The sequence below is a fragment of the Diabrotica virgifera genome, chromosome 3, assembly GCF_917563875.1.
Source record: "Diabrotica virgifera virgifera chromosome 3, PGI_DIABVI_V3a".
Lineage (NCBI taxonomy): Eukaryota > Metazoa > Arthropoda > Insecta > Coleoptera > Chrysomelidae > Diabrotica > Diabrotica virgifera.
Window position 1 is genome coordinate 204,834,318 of NC_065445.1, and position 21,851 is coordinate 204,856,168.

Below are 21,851 nucleotides of genomic sequence, written 5' to 3' on the forward strand. Positions count from 1 at the left end.
AATTTTCCTCGAAAAATGCAAATTTTTCCCATTATTTGGCTTTGAATATTTCAAATTATGCATTTGACAAAAAAAGCTAACTTTTAACATCCCGTATCTCGTTTTGTATTAGTCCTAAAGATATTATTGGAAAAGAATTTGGTTTGTGTTACTAAAAGAAACAATTTTAATATCTACAGTTTTTTTGAGTAAATGCATATTTTTCGAGATATTCTCAAAAAACCCTCCAAGAAAGTCGATTTTTTCGTCGAAAAACTGTTATTTTCAAGCGCGAATAACTCGAAAAATATTATCTTTACGAAGAAAATGTAAAAAACATTTTTTTCTTAGAATCACTTTTTCCATCGAATTACATGGCTAAAATGTAATAAAAAATTTCCACCCCCGTGATGGGGTGGCAACCACCCCAAGGTTTTAGCATATGATAGCGGAATGATATAGAAAATGATCCTTGGACTATTTCCTACACTCTGTAAAAATTTCAAGTTAATCCATGCTGGACGAAAAAATTGCGAGCCAAAACGCTTCATTTCCTCAATCGAGTATTGGGACCGACCGACCGGCTCTGTCCCGTCATACAGCTCACCGACTATAATAACTTTTATTTATATTTAATTTAGAATGTGTGTACCGATTTTCAGCCTTAGTAAATGGAAATAATTACCTTCGTAGGAAAGCAGCTTTGATACCCTCTCAGTAACCCCTGTTCTACGTTTCGCTTGACCGACCGCAGTATGTTTCTCTACACACTCTCAGTAATCAACTGAGAAAAATCTAGCTTTAGTAAATTCAAAGAGATTTTTCAGCGCTGCCTCTCCGTCTATAGGGAGGATAATGTACGAAAATAGGTTACATCGAAATTATGTTGCAGTCTCATATTTTGTGAACATTTTGATTTTTTTTTAAGTTTCTTTGATGTCTTTTAACAAAGAAATTAGACGGTTTTACTCTTTAATATGTGTTTTAACTGATGACATGCGATACGTCAGAAAATCTGTCCAATGTACCTCTCGCTATTTAAAGAGCCTCCACGTAGACACCAAATCCGTACTTATTCTCAAGGAAATTCGACCCCAAAATATCACAGCGCTCCACTAAACAATCTCGTTTTTAAAAGATAAAGTTTTTCAATCCTAATAGCAACATTAATAATACTGAAAAATTTTAAAAATATTACTAAAGGATTTTTACATTAAAAATTTATTGGTAGATTTCCCTGGTGACACCTCCAACGCTTCTACAATTTGCAAGCCAAATGGATGCTGTAGTGAAGACAAAGAGAAGGAATTCTACACTATGCAATTCACAACCCCCGTCTGCAGCTTGGTAAAGTTCCAACGGAAAATGCATAATTTGTGCAACACCCGGGTGTTTTCTAAGAAAAACCAAAAAGGTTTGCATCAACTTCATGAGCCGACTTCAGGTAGTTCTCGAAAAAATATGGCATCATTTTGTGTCGAATTCAAAAGTTTTAGAATTTTTTCGTTTGGACCAAAACGTTTTTAAATAGACACATAATATGCACGTTTCTTTAAAAATATGCAAAATTTGGGTAAAGTTCTCACATATGCGAAATATGCAAGCAATATGCATTTAGCATAAAATCCGCTCCCTATTTCTAAACTACCGAGTGGAAGAAAATATGTTTTCTGATGTGATGATGAAAAGTTTTTCTGATGTTAAGTTTGAGACACTCTTTAGGGGGACAAAATATAAGTGTGGTTATAAACCAAAAAAATGTTTGTAATTTTAAAACATTGCCGAGGCCTCTTAAATAATCCGATTTTAATTCTGTAAAGTGTATTAGATAGGTAGAGCACCTCTTTATATATAAAAAAATTAGCCAACTTCTAAATGGTCTACTTTTTGTTCAGAAAGATTTTAAAAAATTTGAACTTTTTTAAAAACATTCATATTTCAAATTTATTATGCAAAATTAATAAGGTCGATTTTAATTAAATTTGGTAGAACATTTAAGTAAGCTATAAGAATTTTCTAAACGAATTACTAAGGTTCTAAGTGACACCAAAGTGGTTAAGAAACATTGAATAACAACAGGCGTATTTTGCCCCCTTATTTTGTATTTATTGCTATATTGCAGAAAAGGTAATACCTTAAGGCATTTTTGATCAGTCGTATATCATATAAAATTCAATTATCTTTATTTTATTTTTCAACGACTTTGTTCCAAAACGAACCGTTTTAAAGTTATAAGCAAAGAAAGCAGAAAACAATCGATGTTTTTCGAAATTTTTAAATATTTTATTTTTTTTTATTAATGTTCCGGGCATATTTGAGAAGGAGCATACGTAAATTATTATTATGAAGGTGTCACCTAACTTTATCTGCAAAAATCCGAATGCCACCTCTCACATCCAAAAATACACGTTTTTTTACAGATTAGTCCTGGTCTAACAGTGGAACCTCGATAAGTCAGATTAATCGGGACCGCGGCCGATCCGGGTTATCGAAAATCCGGGTTAGCCGGAGAATTTGGTAAAAATTAATAAAATATGGTATACTTGCAGATAAACTCCATTATAATTGCAAAAACATGAAGTACATAATATGCACAGTACATCTTAATTACGTTAAGTTGTATACAGTAGTGTTCATCTCTTGGTAAAATACTCACGTCAGTTTCGATTGTGTCAATTCCGTCTGACGAAGATCAGTCCGGGTTAGCCGGACTTCCGGATTATGGGAGGCCGACTTATCGGGGTTCCACTGTACTGTATTTAGTCACATACGCCAATAATTCCCGGTCGTGCCGGCGATAGAGTGGCAATGGACGACTGCTCACCGGTATTTTACCGACACCGATCATCAGTCGACGTTTGTGCAATGTCTGTCTAGTTCTCACATGTGCTTCATTATTGGTGACTTTGGTTTTCTGTCTTATCCATGTGTTTATTTTCATGTCCTTAACTGATATGCCTAGCATTGCTCTTTCCATCGCGTGTTGAGTGGCTCTGAGTATATTCATATTATTTTTTGTGATTGTCCATGTTTGTGCCCCATATTATGTTAATATATATTCATAATGCATGAATCAAAGACTTTAGATCTAAGATGTAGCTGAATTTGTTTATTTCTGGGTATATAGTTCAGTTTGCTGAATGTTGCCCATGCTAACTTTCTTTTTCTTTTTATTTCTTTCGTTTGAATTTCCCTATTTATTATTATTTTTTTGTCCTAAGTATATATTTATATTCTTCAACTTTTTCTATAACTTTGTCGTTTATTATTGTCGCGGTTTCTTGTGTGAGTTCATGACTTTTGTTTTGTTTAAATTCATTTTCAGTCCTATTTTAGAAAATTCGGTATGTAGTCCTAAAAGTATGGTTTTCAGTCCTTGTAGGTCAGTAGCTATCAGGATTATATCATCCGCAAATCGTAGATTACTGAGGTATCGGCCATTGATATTTATTCTATTAAATTTCCAATTTAGGTTTTCAAAAACGCCCTCCAAAACTAAGGCGAACAGTTTGGGTGATAGAGTGTCTCCCTGTTTGACTCCCCTGTTTAATGGTACGGGATTCGTGTATTCATTTTCATTTAGGTGGTATGTAGCTGCAGCTTGGTTAATAGTTTCTGTTACAAAGTTAATAAATATCTGCTGTCTATTTCGCAATAATTTTGCATTGAGTTAACTTGCACATTTTTTATTACAAAATAATGTTCAGTTTTGTTTAAAAATGAGATTTCCAAAATTTCAGGCTTCAAAAACTCATAATAACTTAGAAATACAAATTTAAAATCTTCTTTGCTTTAAAATAGTTCAGACGACCCGTGATGTCACATAGTTTTACTCTATGGCTATGTTTATGATTATATATAAGTATTTTTTTCTTCTCATTCTTTAGTTTATTGGCCTCCACCTACTTGGGTATTTAGCCAGCTTATCGTCGCGGAATAAAGGAAAAATATTTATGTTCTAATGACATTTATCGTATGTTATTGTAATAATATATTATACCACTTTATTGAGATTGGAGCTTGATACAGTTTTTGAAGGAAATGAAAGAAGGTTTACTATGGAAAATAAAACCATTTTGTAAAAGTACAAGTTTTCTATGAATATTTCAAACGATCAAAAACCCTTGTAACGTCACATAACTGTATTTTCTACTGACTTTTATAATGTCTAATTTAAAATTATATACAATTTGGTTTACTTTGTTGGTGCGAAATGTAAACATATAATAATCATATGACATCATGACGCGTTTTGCGCTAGCTGCTTTAATTTGAATTTAGAATCGTCTTTAGGGGCCAAACGGAACACAAAAACAACTTTTTTATCTTTGATACATGTTTTAAAATTATGTTCTGTTGTGATTTATAAGATTTTTTTAGAATTTAAAATTTTATGCAAGTTCCCTATTATTCTTACGAAATGTCTTGGCACATTATTTATCATACTTCCTCGGGTTATACGGTTTACTGTAAGGAGGCCGAAATCATTAGACCGAAAAGCACTTGACGGAAACCTCACTAGACCGAACAGTAGGAGACCGAAAAACAGAAGACCGAAAAGCATTAGGTACGTAATACAGGGTGCTCAAACAGGATTGTAATCTGAGCAAGGGTACATCATTTTTCAGGCTTAGAACTGGCAGCACAAAGTAGCTACTGGCGAATTTAGAGATTTTTTTTGCTATGTTTTTTGTTTTTATTTGTTTTTGGTTTATTTTTTATTTATTATGTACAACACTAAAAACTAAATACTAAAAATAGTTTAGAGGATTTCTTGCTTTGTTTTTTTGTTTATTTCTTTTTTGTTTTTATTCGTTTTTGTTTATTTTTTTATTTATTATGTATAATACTAAAAATTAAATATTAAAAATAGTTTAGAGGTTGTTTTTTTGCTTTGTTTTTTGTGTTAACTTCGCTTTACCCTTAATATATTTTTACCTTCGCTAATTTGTTTAACGGATGAAAATTATTTCATATCAAACGGTACAGAGTAACAATTTACACAGTCTATGTATAAAATAATACAATAAACAAAAAGACGTATATACAGCAAATCTTAGCATAATTTACTGCAGTCTTTTTTAATTTATGTACCATTTCGGTCTAATGCTGTTCGGTCTAGTGAGGTTTCGGTAAAGTGCTTTTCGGTCCAATGAGTTCGGTCTACTGGCTTATGTCTAATGATTTAGGTCTAATTGTCGTGTACCGGGTTATACACTTACTTGAGAATGTTCGTTTTTAGCTTTCGTATGGAAAAAGCATCGCAGAGCTATAAAGCCAGCTTTTAATCAAAAAATACTAGACGCTTACCAGGATGTATTCTGGAAAAAAGCAGAAATACTTGCGGATCTGTTCAAAAAAGAGGTTGGAAATAAAAATCTAGAGCTATTTCAATCTCTGTCTTGCTGCACGTTGGATATAATATGTGGTGAGAATATTTAATTTGTTTTCACATTAAATATACAATATAATATTATAATATGTTTCATATGTATTTCAGAAACAGCTCTTGGAATAAATATGAATACACAAACGACAAACGAAATGGAATTTGGCAAAGCTTTAGATAAGTAAGTTACCTAAGAACGATACTCATTACGTTTGCAAAAATTTTGGTAAATTGCTATTACTCCGTTATAACTGTGATAAATACTGTGAGCCTCTGTTAAGATTATTACAGACTATGCATATGTTCGAGATTCATATACGCGATGCTTGATTCATTCATGTTCTTTGCAGTTTCAAATTAGTTCACTGACATTTGTGAGCACGAGCCTCCTATATATAATTATTTTTAAAGTATTGTATGTACATATTTCTGATAAAAGTTTCTGCTTCGTCAGTTTCTATTAAGCGTGGTGTCAGACAGGGATGTGTTATGTCACCGAAATTGTTCAATGCCTACACTGAACCAATTTTTGGGGAAGCGTTAAATAATCGTCGCGAAGATGTTTGTTGAAGCGTTAAATAACATCAGATACGCAGATGACACTGCCATAATGACAAATTCTCTAGAAGACCTTCAAACCCTGTTGAATGCTGTAAACAACGAATGTACTACAGAGGGCTTAACAATCAACCCAAAGAAAACAAAATGGATGGTGGCCGGAAAAATTAATATCGAATTCGAATGGACGAATTAACTATAAACACAGCCCGAACTTTGACGAATCAGCGGTTCTTGTTGGTGCGCAGTCGTTGATGTGCTTTTTTTACTGCTCAAAAGATGGAATTACTGTACACACACGAATCATGTTGTTTAAGAATCAATTTTTAACTAACAAGTCCCTACACACTATCCGTGAACTGTTCACGAATCACGCATTGCACATCTTGAACCGCGATACATGCATATAGTCCAGAAAGCCACTGCGCATCCGCTAGGGAAAATCTTCTAATTCAGATGTTTTGCACAATCTTACTCAAAAAGGACTCCTTTTAACAAATTTGCATGTTGCCAGGACGAAAAGGTGGTCAAAAATTTTTTAAACGTTTTTTTTTTTGTTTTTTTCCTAAAATTATTTTTTTTGCATGGAAAAAAGTTTTTTAGGTTTTTTGGATCATTCCAAACAGAAAAGGTCTTTAGTGACTTTTCTCTAAAAATGATAGTTTTTGACATATAAGCGATTAAAAATTGAAAAATTGCGAAATCGGCCATTTTTAACCCTCAAAAACTATGTGAAAAACTCAACATTTGAATATTGCCAAGGAAGGTAGATATTCTTTAAACATCGATTGATGAAATCCCGAAGAGTTTTTTGCAATACAGTATTCAAAACTCCTTTGTTTTTTAATTGCCAATCAAGCGTGCGCGACACTATTTTCCACCGACAGTATGGTGCAAATGAAAGGAATAAATTCATTATTTCGTCAACCGGCGGCCTTAAGGAAAAATCCCGAAACGGGTCAATTTTTATTTTTAAGTTATGATATTGTGGCATATATGGTATACTAGTGACGTCATCAATCTGGACGTGATGACGTAATCGATGATTTTTTTAAATAAGAATAGGGGTCGTGTGCTAGCTCATTTGAAAGGTTCTTCAACTCTCTATTCAGTAATATAAACATTTACATAATTAATTATACAGGGTGTCCAAAAAATGTTTATTAAAATAAATTATTTGACAAAAAAATAAGTAGAAGGACACCCTGTATAAATAATTATGTAAATGTTTACATTACTGAATAGAAAATTGAAGAACCTTTCAAATGAGCTACCACACGACCCCTATTTTCATTTAAAAAATCATCGATTACGTCATCACGCCCAGACGGATGACGTCACTAGTATACGATATACGCCACAATATCATAACTTAAAAAAAAATCGACCTGTTTCGGGATTTTTCCTTAAAGTCGTCGGTTTACGAAATAACGAATCTATTCCTTTCATTTGCACCATACTGTCGGTGGAAAATAGTGTCGCGCACGCTTGATTACCAATTAAAAACCAAACTAGTTTTGAATATGGTATTGAAAAAACTCTTCGGGATTTCATCAATCGATGTTTAAAGAATATCTACTTACCTTGGCAATATTCAAATTTTCAGTTTTTCACATAGTTCTTGAGGGTTAAAAATGGCCGATTTCGCAATTTTTCAATTTTTAATCGCTTATATGTCAAAAACTATCATTTTTAGAGAAAAGTCACTAAAGGCCTTTTCTGTTTGGATTGATCCAGAAAACCTAAAAAAACTTTTTTCCATGCAAAAAAATAATTTTAGGAAAAAAACAAAAAAAAAAACGTTCAAAAAATTTTTGACCACCTTTTGGTCCTGGCAACATGCAAATTTGTTAAAAGGGGTCCTTTTTGAGTAAGATTGTGCAAAAAATCCGAATTAGAATATTTTCCCTAGCGGATGCGCAGTGGCTTTCTGGACTAATGGTGTGCAGCCACCTTTATTACTCTCTAGAGCTTCTTTATCTAAAACATTTTTAGTTGTTAATTCCTTGTTTACAATCTTATCCATTTTTTACCGTAGAAGAATTAAGTATTAAATAAAACATTTTTTTACGATTCACTAATAAATTGTGCGTAATATACAGTATGATTCAAAACTATAGAATAAATCATTATTCCAGAAACAGACAACCTAAAAAATCCAAAAGGAAAAATTTCCTGTAGCTGGCTGTATACCATGAATTACAAAAATTGAAGAAAAATCTTCTACGTAAAAGGTATATTTATTTTTAAAAACCCCAAAAAAGGGCTACAAATACAAAACAGAACGTTTTCGCTCTAAAGAGAGCATCATCAGTGTTCTTTGCAAGCTCTACATTCTAATCCACCAAAAATAAATGGGTTAAAACCCTTAAAATGTCGACTAAAAGTCTTCCATTGAAATGTTACATTGACGATGGATGAAATTGATAAAGATACCCTAAGGCATTATATGACTATTCCACGAAGCACATGAGTCGAATTCTCTGTCTTCACAAAGAGAAAGGTGAAAGCTAATTGGCTTTTACCTTTTTAGCTTTTTAGTCGACCTTTTAAGGGTTATAATCCATGTATTTTTGGTTGTATAGCATGTAGAGCTTGGAAAGAACACTGGTGATGCTCTCTTTAGAGCGAAAACGTTTTGTTTTATATTTGTAGCCCATTTTTGGGAATTTTCAAAATAAATATACTTTTTACGCACAAGATTTTTCTTCAATTTTTGTAACATAAAAAATCTGAAAACAGGAAAAATCTAAAAAAACTTAGTCTTTTAATGACCATCAATTGTTATACCTATAGGCCGTGCTTTGTAAATATCGTTGCGCACGTCATCCGCGTCAGAACAAGTGATATCACAATGCCAACACGAAATATTTAAGTTGTAGGTCTGTTCCTTTTTAGAATCGTTTAGCTGAGTACACTGACATTACAGCCACTAGACATATTTTATTATGTACCCGTAGAAATAATACTGAAGGATTTCTATTATTGTAAAGACCCCGCAGAAACCTTATGGGAAATAGTTCTCTGTCAAATGCTCTGAAACTTTGGGTTCTGGTAGTCCTTGATGTGTAGAACAGAACAAAAGATTCAATGGGCGCGTAGCTCCAAAAAATCATGGTTTTAAGATATAAGCCTCTGAAGTTATAGGTATATAGGTACAGTGAGGACGTTTGAGTTGGGATAAATTCATTTTCTAGAGAATGGGCGACTCTGGAGATAAATTACAAATCAGGTCGATTTTTATTTTTAACTTATAATTTTTTGGCATATACACACACCGGCAAAATTAGCCGATCTGCTTAAAATGGGACATGTTTGATGTCTCGAATTTCCTAAACCTGTTGTCCGATTTGAGTGATTATTTTAGTATGTTATAGCCTTATTAGTTAAGAATATCGGTGTAATAATATTGTTGCTAGACAGGTAAATGTCATTTTATACCGGGTGTAACAATCATACTGTGTTTTTTTCTTAAAGTTCGGAACACGCTGTGGAATATTCTAGATATAAAATATTAAAATTAAAACTTAATTGTAGACTTATGCTTTCTTAACATTTTCTTTTTTGATTCATTTGCTTATGTTGGAAAATAAAAAAGTTATGTGCTTTAACAACTAGCCATGTTTTTTATCAATAAATCCTCATAGTAGGGAGGAAAGTATGCTAAATTTGCAATAACTCGAGCGTTATTGGGACCTATTGGATTTTGAAGAGTGGGTGCTAAAAGCAAAAAAAGTTAAGTTAAGTTTTCCATAAAGTATGAGACTCTCCATTTTTTAATTTAATTTTCCATTTCCACCAATCGTTTTTTCCGATTGTAGCGCCATCTATCCATAATAGGAAAAAATGTTGCGAATAAAAGTTGCTTATTTTTACGTAAAGGTTCCAAATCTGCAATAAAAATTGGGAGCTCCTATTTAATATTTTAAAGTAACCCCCCACCCCACCTCCGTGGGGGTCGTGTTTGGTGCCATTAGATAGATTTTTGAAAAATATTGAATAGGTGTATTTTGCAGTTTTACGATGTGATGTTCATTTTGCAAAATATCACAGGGTTCGTATTTATAATTTTTAATTTACCCCCACCCCCCTCCGTGGGGTGTCACGAGCCCCCACGGAGGTAGGGTGGGGGATTTAATTTAAAATTTTAAATAGGAGCCCCCAATTTTTATTGCAGATTTGGATTTTTTACGTAAAAATAAGCAACTTTTATTAGACACATTATTTCGAATTATGGATACATAGCGCTATAATCGGAGAAAAATGATTGTTTCAAATGCAAAATTAAATTAAAAACTGAAAAGTCCCCCACTTTATGGAAAACTTAACTTAACCTTTTTCTGATTTTAGCACATACTCTTCATTTTAGCACATGCTCTTCACAATCCAATAGGTCCCCATAACGCTCGAGTAACTGCAAATTTAGTATACTTTCCTCCCCTACTATGAGGATTTATTGATGAAAAACATGGATAGTTGTTAACGCACATAACTTTTTTATTATCTCACATAAGTAAATGAATAAAAAAAAATGTTAAGCAAGCCTAAGTCTACAATAGAGTATTAATTTTAATATTTTACATATGCTAGAATATTCCACAGGGTGTTCCAAACTTTAAGAAAAAACACAGTATGATTGGTACACCCGGTATAAAATGATATTTACCTGTCTAGCAACAATATTGTTACAACGATATTCTTAAATAATAATGCTATAAGATACCAAAAGGATCACTTAAATCGGACCACTGGTTTATGAAATTCGAGACATCAAACATGTCCCATTTTTAAGGTGTTCGGCTAATTTTGCCGGTGTGTGTATATCATACTAGTGACGTCATCCATCTGGGCGTGATGGAGCAATCGATGAATTTTTTAATAAGAGTAGGGGTCGTTTTGATAAGAATAGGAGTCGTTTGATAGCTCATTTGAAAGGTTAGTCCATTCTCTATTCAATAATATAAACATCAACATAATTATTGATACAGGGTGCCCAAAAAATTTTTTTGAATTAAATTAATTCAGACAAAATCAAAAATGTGTATAATTTATTTAACTCGAAATACATTTTACTGTTGTCCGAAAACAGGGAAAAATGGTTATTTGATAAATTAATAAATATTGTTTTTCGCTTAAATTCAATATTAAAGCTGCCACCCACCTGTCTCTTGGCAGTTTGAACATTTAATTTAAGCGAAAAGCGAAGTTTGATTATCAAATTAACATTTTTTCTGTTTTCTGACAGCAGTAAAATGTATTTTGAATTCAATAAATTATATACATTCTTCTTTTTGTCTCAATTAATTTATTTCAAAAAAATTTTGGACACCCTACGTAAATAATTATGTTAATGTTTATATTAGTGAATAGAGAATTAAATAACCTTTCAAATAAGCTGTCACACGACCCCTATTCTTGCTTAAAAAAATCATCGATTGCGTCATCACGGCCAGAAGGATGACTTCACTAGTATGATATACAGGGTGTCCCGAAAAGATTGGTCAAAAATTATACCACACATTCTACGGTCAAAAATAGTTCGATTGAACCTAACTTACCTTTGCTCATAAAAAAGTTACAGCCCTTTGAAGTTATATATATATACAAGCTGTACGCTCCCGAGGAAGCTGAAGCTGTTTTCACTTGAAGATCCTTTTTGTGGGGGATCATCCCATTCTGACTTTGGTTTTACAATTGCTGGTGTGACTTCGCTGTTTCCACTACCTTTCTCCATTCTTCTCTCTCTCTGATTTTGCTTCCTATATTTCTAATTTCCATACTTCTTAAGTCTTCTTCCACTTGTTGTCTCCATCTGAGTTTAGGCCTGCCTCTGGTTCTTGTACCTGGTGGTATCCATTCGGTTATAACTCTTAACGGATTGTTCTTCTCTCTTCTCATTATGTGTCCATACCATCTAATTCTCTGTGCTTTTGTTGCTCTTACTATGTTCTCTTGACCCATCCATTCTTGTATTTCGTGGTTCATCCATTGCCTTGCATCCTCTTCGTTTTCCCTCTTTGGTCCCAGAATTTTTCTCATAATTTTTCTCTCAAAAACTTTCAGCTGCTCTTCTTCTCTTGCTGTTAATGTGAATGTCTCCAAAGCATATAGCACTATTGGTCTTATGGTCGTTTTGTAGATTTTCATTTTTGTATTTCGGCTTATCTTCTTATCTTTGAAATTTTTTTTATTTCTGTAGAATGCTTTGTTTCCTGCTTGAATTCTTCTTTTCATATCTACACTTTCATTTCTTCTGTTGACTAATACTCCCAAATATTTGAATGTTTCAACCTCTTCGAAGCTGTGTGCGTCTATTGTCATTTCTGTCAGTTGCGTCTTCTTTTTTTTACTTACATTCATGTATTTTGTTTTATTTTCATTTATTTCCAGTCCTCTTAGTTTGGATTCGTTTTCTATTTCTTGAAAGGTTTTCTTTAATGCCTTTTTATCTGTTGCTACTATGGTTATATCGTCCGCATATCCAATTATTTGTACTGTATTTTTATTTATAGTTCCTGCGTTTGACAACTTTTTTATTATCTTATCTAATGATAGAATAAATAGTACAGTTGAGAGCGCATCTCCTTGTCTTACTCCATTTTTAATTTTTATTATTTCTGTTCTCTCTCTTCCGGTGTCTATTGTTGCTTGGGAATCTCGCATTGTCATTTCTATCATTCTTATAATTTTATTTGGTATTTTGCTCTCTTGTAAGTCTTGGATCATTTTTCTTCTACTTAGTTTGTCAAAAGCCTGTTTAAAGTCTAGAAAAAGTATATGTGCTTCTCCGTCGTACTCGTATGTTTTCTCTATCGCTTGTTTTAGTGTATGGATAGCATCTATCGTGGATCTTCCTTTTCTGAAACCGTACTGGTAGTCTCCTATGCTTTGTTCTGTGTATATTGTTAGTCTGTCTCTAATTATACCAGTCAGTACTTTATATGTTACGTTCAGTAAATTAATTGCTCGGTGGTTTTTACATATCCTGTGGTCTCCTTGTTTTGGGATTGTCACAATAATTCCTTTCTTCCATTCTTCGGGCATTGTTTCCTTATTCCATATATTCTGTATTAGTTCATAAATCTTTCTGTATAGTGCTTCACCCCCGTATTTTATAAGTTCTGCACATATTCCGTCGTCTCCCGCTGTTTTCCCGTTTTTCAGTTTGCATATTGTATCTTTTACTTCTGTATAGGTCAATTCTTCTTCTTCACCTTGTTCCGGGTTCATTATTGTTTCTCTTTCTTCTTCTACATCCGTTTCTTGATACATTTCTTCGAAATACTTCTGCCATGTTTCTGCTTCTATGGCTACATTAGCTGTCCGTTTTCTACTACCTAGCTTTAAGTATTGGTACAGTGGTTTTGAATTGTGTCTCTTATTTTCTGTTTCGATCTCGTTCATAATTTCGTCTACTTTTTTATTTTTCTTTGATTTAAACAATTTCTTTTTCTTTTTCCTTTGATCTTGGTATTTTTCTCGTTCCTCTTCTTTACCTGTGCTTAGCCATTTCAATCTTGTTTTATTCTTTTCGTCCACTGCTAGTTTGAAGTTACAAAATGAAAATCGATTTTTTTCAATATATCGAAAACTATTAGAGACTTTTTATTGAAAATTGGCATGTATCATTCTTATTGCAGTAACATCTTAAAACAAAATTATAGTGAAGTTAACAGTAACATCTTAAAACAAAATTATAGTGAAGTTTGTCCACCCCATAAAAATTGTATGGGGGTTTTGTTCCCTTAAACCCTCCCCCCTACTTTTGTATACGTTCCAATTAATTCATTATTGTGGTATCATTAGTTAAACACAACGTTGTTAAAACTTTTCTGCCTCTTAGTATTTTTTCAATATGCAAGTTTTTATCGAGATGCGGCTTCTTTTTTAATATATTTACATAAAAATTGTATGGGGGTTTTGTTCCTTTAAACCCTCCAAATGTTTGTGTACGTTCCAATTACACTATTATTGTGATACCATTAGTTAAACACAGTGTTTTTAAAACTTTTTTGCCTCTTAGTCTTTTTTTGATAAATCACCTTTTATCGAGATATGGCTTCTTTTTCAAAATATACCTAAAAATGTAAATTATAAATATACATTTTCAGATTATTAACAGGTCTCTATAATCGTACTTAACCATATACAAATATATGGTGGATTCGACAAATATTCAAAATAGCTCGATAAACACTGGCTTATCAAAAAAGTACTAAGAGGCAAAAAAGTTTTAAAAATATTTTGTTTAACTAACGGTGTCACAATAATAGTTTAATTGGAACGTACACACAAGTTTGGGGGCGTTTAAAAGAACTAAATCCCCTTAAAAATGTTAAGGGGTGCACAAATTTCACTTTAATTTTTTTTTAAGATGTTGCTGCCATAAGAATGCCACATGTCTATTTTCAATGAAAAATCTCGAAGGGTTTTCGATATATGAAAAAAAAATCTATTTTCATTTTGTAACTTCAAAGGGCTGTAACTTTTTTGTGTGCACTATTGTATGTAGGTAGTGAGGTTCAATCAATATATTTTTGACCCCAGAATCTGTGGTATAATTTATGACCATTCTTTTCGGGACACCCTGTATATGCCAAAAAAATATAATTTAAAACTGATTTGTAATTTATCTCCCGAGTCGCTCATTTTCGAGAAAATGAATTTATTCCAACTCAAACGTCCTCACTGTACCTATAACTTCAGAGGCTTATATCTTAAAACCATGATTTTTTAGAGCTACGCGCCCATTGAGTCTTTTGTTTTACACATCAAGGACTACCAAAACCCAAAGTTTCAGAGCATTTGACAGAGAGCCATTTCCCATAAGGTTTCTGCGGGGTCCTTTAAAGAAACATACTATATATAACTTGTTTCATTTAAGGGCATAGGCATAAATTTTCGACAATGCTTTTTAAATGTATTAATTTTTTTTCCTTGAGAAAACTAATAAATATTTTTGAAAAATGTAAAAGCAGAATAAAAAATTACACTATTGTCGAGGGCCGAAATTCCCTTAAAATTAACAAAACGTTTCTTTTGAATGAGATATTTGAAACTGAAAATCATACTAAATTTTCTCTTTTTTTTTTTCACTCCTGTAACTTATTAAAATAAACATTATAGAAGTTTTCAAGGACTTTTGGTCCTCGGTAATAACATAGACTTTCATTCTGCGCTTAAAATTTTCAGAATTACTTATTATTTTTCTCAGGATTCGAAAAAAATGTCGAAATTAAGTAGAATATAAAGCGTTTTTATAAAGCACATTTGTTCGGATTACACTCTATCTACGATCGAAAAAAGGTGACATTTTGGCATAAATATTGCTAACACTTATTTGACAGTTGCGGTATTGACACTTCAGATTTGTTTTTATTATTTAATGTTAGTGTTTGTTTTATTATATTTATTGTTTTTATTGTTTACTTTAACGTAATATTTTAACTTAGTTCTCGTTTTGTATTTCTAATAGTTTTATTTATTTTTATTGAATATTAATTTGTTTTGTTGTGCACACTGTCACAATAACTATGTGATATATTTGATTTAAAACGAATTCATGAATTTTTTTTTAATGGTAACAGTGTCAACTTAGATCTTTGACGTAGATAACGGCGTGCAACGGTATTTGTAATGTACGGACTGTATATGTGTAGGATATACGTCACCAGTGTTGACGTAATGACGTAATCGACGATTTTTTAAACACAAACCGATATCACGGGACAACTCACTTGAAAGGTCTCCTAATTTATTTCCACAGGATTAACCAAAAATATTTACATACCTATTTAGCTAAGTAAAATATAAATACAATAAATACTCATTCACTAAACTAAATTAAGTTAGTAAAGCTTGTTTTTCTCATTGCATCACTACTGAAGGTCGTCAATTTCAGTATTTCTTATAATTTTATTGTATATTACTTAACATTATATAAGTAAATTGCCATAATAAATCAATAGTTTTGGTTGAACTTGTAGAAATAAATATTCAAATGATTGCATCCCCGCAAACGCAATTAGGAACCCTTTTAAATGAAATATATCGTCACCTCGGTTTGTATTTAAAAAAGGGTCCATTAGATCATTACGTCAACACTGACCACTTACTGTGTAACACATACAATATAGCAATTAATGTCTATTCAAACGCTAAAATTGACGCTTTTTAAGATTTTTTTAAATGTCGTCTGTTTCTGAAATAATGCATTTATTCTATTCTTTTCCGTCACACTTCACTAAGTACATGATTTTGGTTAACCCTGTAGAAATAAATATTCGAATAATTGCAACATCGTTGCAAAGAGAATTAGAAGGCCTTTTAAATGGGGTGCTCGGTTTCTATTTAAAAAATCGTCGATTACATCATTACGCCAATACTGATGACGTAATGTTCAACACATATAAAGTGATTAGCGCGCTAATGACCGGCAAAATAACGGAAAAGACGGAAAACCTAATACGTTGTGAAATAAAAAGAGATGAAACTAGCAGAGGTGGAAGTTATCGATATAAACGTATAAATTAACAGTACATTACATAGTTTCCCTCCTTTAGACGTCTGTAACAGGAGTATTTTATAAAATTCTTCTGTCACAGTGACAGTTGTCATACTCCCCCGATACGTCTAAAGGTGGAAAACTGTGTAATATACTGTTAATTTATACGTTTATACCGATCATTTTTACCTCTACTAGTTTCATCTCTTTCACTTCACAATAAATTATGTTTTTCATCTTTTGCGTTATTTTGCCGGTTATTAGCGCGCTCATCACTGAATAGCAATAGATGGATGGCTATTCAAAAATTAAAATTGATCAAAATTCAAAAATTCAAAAATGAAAAGTCATCTGTTTCTGAAATAATGAATTTATTCGATACTTTCGCATCATGCTGTATATATGTTTTATTTTAGACTAATGGAAATAACAAGTATTAGGACTCTAAATCCGTTGCATCAATTGGAATTTACTTGGAAAATAAATCCAACAAGCAGAGAGTTTGATAAAAATATGAAAATATTTGATGATTTCGTATCTACCGTGAGTATTTTTGATCGAAAATGGCAATAATAATTCTGTACTGATAAGTAACATGGTCTTGACCGTTAACTACTGACGTGGAAGTTTCAGGAGGTAAACTCTGACATGCGATATGTCATACCATTGCCTATTCTCCTTTTTTTTTTTTTTCAATATGAGTTCGTCTTATATTACTGTATTTGTTTTTTACATCAACTACGGAATTATTCTTCACACTGCTGTAGAATAAAATCTGCTCCAAATAAAATAAACTTTATTTTTTCAAGCCAATTATGAACGCATGCAAATATTAAAAAATTGTGGAGGTTCTTACAAAATTCTTTAGCAACTGAATTACAAAAAAAAAGAGTATTGTAAAATAAAAAAGATTAAAATAATGTTGAAAGTAGAACAACTGGATGAACTTGCTGTCATACTAATAGCGAAAGAATACTGAATGTACTGCTTTTAACTAAAGAAACGTAAACACTGACATGTGGTACCTACAGGTACGTATCCATACAAGGGTGATCCGCGCTCGGTGTAGCTGCTCAAATGGATACGGCATGCGCTCCCCTACATAAAAACCGCAAACCGGTTGAATCGAAGAGGGTGGGCGCCGAGAGGCGATCACCAACTTATTCACTATGTGAAGCTGCTACACCGAGCGCGGATCACCCTTGTATGGATACGCACTTTAAAAGCGAAAGAAAACTTTACGAGTTATCAGAGACAAAGAGACATGAGAGTCAACATAGTTCAAAGACTAAACCATACTAAAATTGCAGCAGTTGGGAGTAGGAATGGCGGTTGTTGAGAAAACACCGGTTTTCGGTTATACCGTTTTTTTTTACCTACGGTTTAACCTGGCGGTAGATAGATAGATAGATTTAGAGAGGTGGCGTCCTGGCCTATTCCACTGCGACCTTTTCAGATCTATTGTGGTCCACTAGTCCTAGATAACATTATCTAGCCTGACCCTTTTTAAAAAGTCTAATAGCTTCGAGATTGAACCTTCCATGTAGTTATCTGCCGTTGGATTTTATTCCCTTATGCAAAGAAACGCACATTTGCCAGATTGTCACAATGACATAAAATGTGCTCTGCTGTTTCTTCTTCCAGGTTACAGAATTTGCACAGGTCATCATCTGCCAATTCCATCAGCTTTAAGTGCCTATTCAGCTTACAGTGCCCTGCAGGGCCGCCGCTGAGGTGTTGGCCGCCCGTGTGCAACTTAATATTTGCCACCCCCCTTCCTTTAGAAATATGTACATACTAGTATTTAAAGAAATGAGCAGAAGATGCATAACAATTATAAGTTGCAAATAGATAAATACTTGAACAATTAGAGTTAGAATATACATTATCCAACGCCCATTATATGTATATTGTATATCCTAATTTAAACTTCCATTTAATTAAAATAAACCGTGAATAATATAACACAAACACATATAGTCCAAGTAATGAAGCTTAAAATAGGACAAAACCTCGCAATTTTTACAGAATGGATCGATTTGCTTGAAAATTTGAGAATAAGTAGTGGATAGTCCAAGGATCAAAATCTATATGATGCTCAAAGGCGCTTTTACCATGGGGGTGGTTGTCACCCCATCTCGGGGGTGGAAATTTTTTATTATATTTTGACCACAAAAGTTAGTAAAAACATTCATTCTAAGCAAAAAACCTTCCATTCATTTTTTTGATAAAATTAATAGTTTTCGATTTATTCGCTATCGAAAGTGTTAGTTTTATATCGAAAAAATCAATGTAGTTAATAAGTTTTCGGCTAATAACTCCAAAAGTTTTCGTTTTATCAAAACAACTTTACTTAACAAAAATGTACCTTTTGAAACAATAAACAAAACCGTTGCTTTTAATTTTTTTAATACCAATAGTAATCGAGCTATACATCATTAAATGTTAGCTCTTCTTCGTCAAATGCTACATACTGTAGTTTCAAAGTCAAAAGACGAAAAAACTATGCATTTTTCGAGGATAACTGGTTCGAACTAATTTAAAGCATTTTAAAATATCTATCTCAAGAAATAAAAACAAAGTCTTTAGCTCAAAAATTAAGTGACGTATGTTGAAAAAAATGTTAGTCCCCACTTTTTTCAGCGAAATAGTGATCCGAAGCAACCTCCTAATCACCACCATAAATAAAATTAGTCATTAACCTTATTTGGGCTTCTTTATTTTTATATTAATAATAGTGCAGTCACTGAAGGTTTTCGCCTCCGATTTCGTTGAACCTCCATTGATTTTCATGAAAATTGGTGAGTAGTTAGAGAATACCTCAAGGAACAAAGGTGACATAATGCCAACTTGCGCTTTTATCCCGGGGGTCGATTCCACCCCTTCTCGGGGGTGAAAATTATTTTATTAAAAATAATACCATAAATCAATAGAGGGTCAAATTATAAGCAAAATTTGTTATATAAAGTTATTAAAATAAATCAAAACCTTTTGAGTTATTAAACATCAAAGATTTTAATTTTTTTGCGAGGAATATCCATGTTTTTAACCGATTTTTCATAAATATCTCAAAAACTATAAGTTTTTACAAAAAAGTTCTAATTACCAAGATTGAAGCTAATAAAAACGAAATAAACTACTTGCTTAAAAAACAAAACTAATGTTAACTGAAAGTGAGTTAGGGGTAATTGAATGTATATTTTTTTAGACGAGTACTCAAATCTAAGTATTCAATCTTAAATAACGGGAAAACGATGCCTTTCATAAAATATACGTGTCATATACTTATCGAAGTACTTCGGAATACCTATCAAATGAGCTCCAGTAAAAGTTAATAGCATCAAAATTAAGCAAGTTATGATGAAAATAAGAGAGCACTTTCGAATTTTTTAGGAAAAAGTGAAAAATAAAACATACGCCATTTCCACAAAAATTAAAATTTCTAGTAATCCTTACTAGAATTTTTTATATTAGTATAAGTAATGCTTTCAATAATTTTGACCGGTTTAGAATGCATATTTTTGAAAAAAAGGTATAATTTAAGAAAATCAGAATTTTTAAAATTATTGTAATTTTCATTTTCTTTTGATAATAACTCCAAAAATACTTAATATACGTAAAAAATAATATATAACCAAATTTTAGTTTTTTCTGTACCAAATTTTCTACCGTTTTACAATTTCCCTAGGGTAAAAAATAACCCCGATAGAAACGTTTTAAACTTAAATTTTGCTGCGACAACCATATAACCGGGACTAATTTAACCTTTTATTTTTAAAAAATTAAGAGGTTTAAAAGGATAAATTTAACTTGTTTTATTATCCCTTGAAATTTGCTTTCAAATGGTTTTTAGGTGAACCTGATATCGTAAAAATTGATGGAGTTATTAAAAAAAAACAACATCATTTTTTAGAAAAATTTTTAAAAGAAAAATTTTGAAAAATTTTTGGTGCATAAACTTTTAACGCAATGAACTTGTTCGGAGACTCATTTGATATATATTTTTAAGTACTTTGACAAATGTTTAATACTTTATGTTACAAAATGCATAATTTTCCCGTTATTTAAGATTGAATATTTGGATTTGGGTACTCGCCGAAAAAAATATGTATTCAATTACCTATAACTCACTTTAAATTAACATTAGAATGTTCTTTTAGTAACGAGTTTATTCAGTTTTTTATTAGCTTTAATTTTGGTAATAATAAGTTTTTTCCAAAAATTTACAGTTTTTGAGTTATTTATGAAAAATCGGTTAAAAACATGGATTTTTCTCACGAAAAATTAAAATCTTTGATGTTGTTCTGAAGCTATTTTCTTGTGGCATTTTTACAATTTTAACTATTTAGAATGGGAAATAAGCCACAATATTATTAAAAAATGATTTTTATTAACGTTTCGACGCCCAAATCGGGTGCCGTTGTAAAAATACAAAATACTATTAATATAAACAAAAATGTTGTTGCTTAGTAAAAAAATTCTTCTAATAATTTATTTAATTTGACTCATTTATATCGGCAATTCAGATACATATGATACATTTTAAAGTAGAAGACTTTAAAATGATATTGCCAATATTTATGAGTTGCGTTCCTGGGACGACTTTACTGAAAGATAGTTCATTCGATTACATGAAATCAACCCCAACTCAAGAATATCCGTCACAAAAAAATCATAGCATGTGATCTGTCTTTAAAAAGACAACCACATGCAACGGTGACATTAAAATTCTCGCGTTAGAGATCTCATAGTAAATCACGAGGGAAAACCATGAAAAACCTCGTGATACTATCTCGACATCGTAAGTATTTGGTCTTACATTTAATTTACTCTCAAAATTAATACCAAATTCTGACTTTACTATAATTTTGTTTAAATTATAAATAATATCAATAATACATGGGTATATAAGTAATACTAAAATATAAAATATGTACTAACTCGACTATTGACTTACTAATTGTGGTATTTTTTTCTATTGACTTCCTCTTTCAGTATGGGTATCCACATCCTACTGCATTCCACCGAGGAATTTGCGACACAATTGGTTTCGTTTAGCATAATTAGAGCCGCTTCTTTGATTTTTCTCTTTTTACTATCTGTTTCTTTCAGGACTATACTTGAATCTCTCCACTGAACTCTATGTTCATTATCCCATGCGTGTTGACATATTTAAGATCTATCAAATTCTCTATTTTTAATATAAGATTGATGTTCACTTATTCTAACGTTTAATGGTCTTGATGTTTCACCTATATAAAACTGTTCGCATTCAATATTTCGCATTCATATATTAAAATCTTTGATGTTTAATAACTCAAAAAGTTTTGATTTATTTTAATAACTTTATATAACAAATTTTACTTAGAATTTGTCCCTCTATCGATTTATGGTATTATTTTTAATAAAATTATTTTCACC

At 31.9% G+C, this 21,851-nt stretch overlaps 1 protein-coding gene across 2 annotated transcripts in view; it reads left to right on the forward strand.

Moving 5' to 3' along the window:
* The window catches only part of LOC126882331 (cytochrome P450 4C1-like), a 214,924-nt gene that overhangs the window by 48,639 nt on the left and 144,434 nt on the right, over positions 1 to 21,851 (forward strand). For both annotated transcript variants that reach the window (XM_050647206.1, XM_050647207.1), the window contains 3 exons: positions 5,222 to 5,407; positions 5,480 to 5,549; positions 16,847 to 16,973. In XM_050647206.1, the coding sequence (XP_050503163.1) occupies positions 5,222 to 5,407; positions 5,480 to 5,549; positions 16,847 to 16,973 (383 nt within the window). The remainder of the gene's footprint in view (positions 1 to 5,221; positions 5,408 to 5,479; positions 5,550 to 16,846; positions 16,974 to 21,851) is intronic.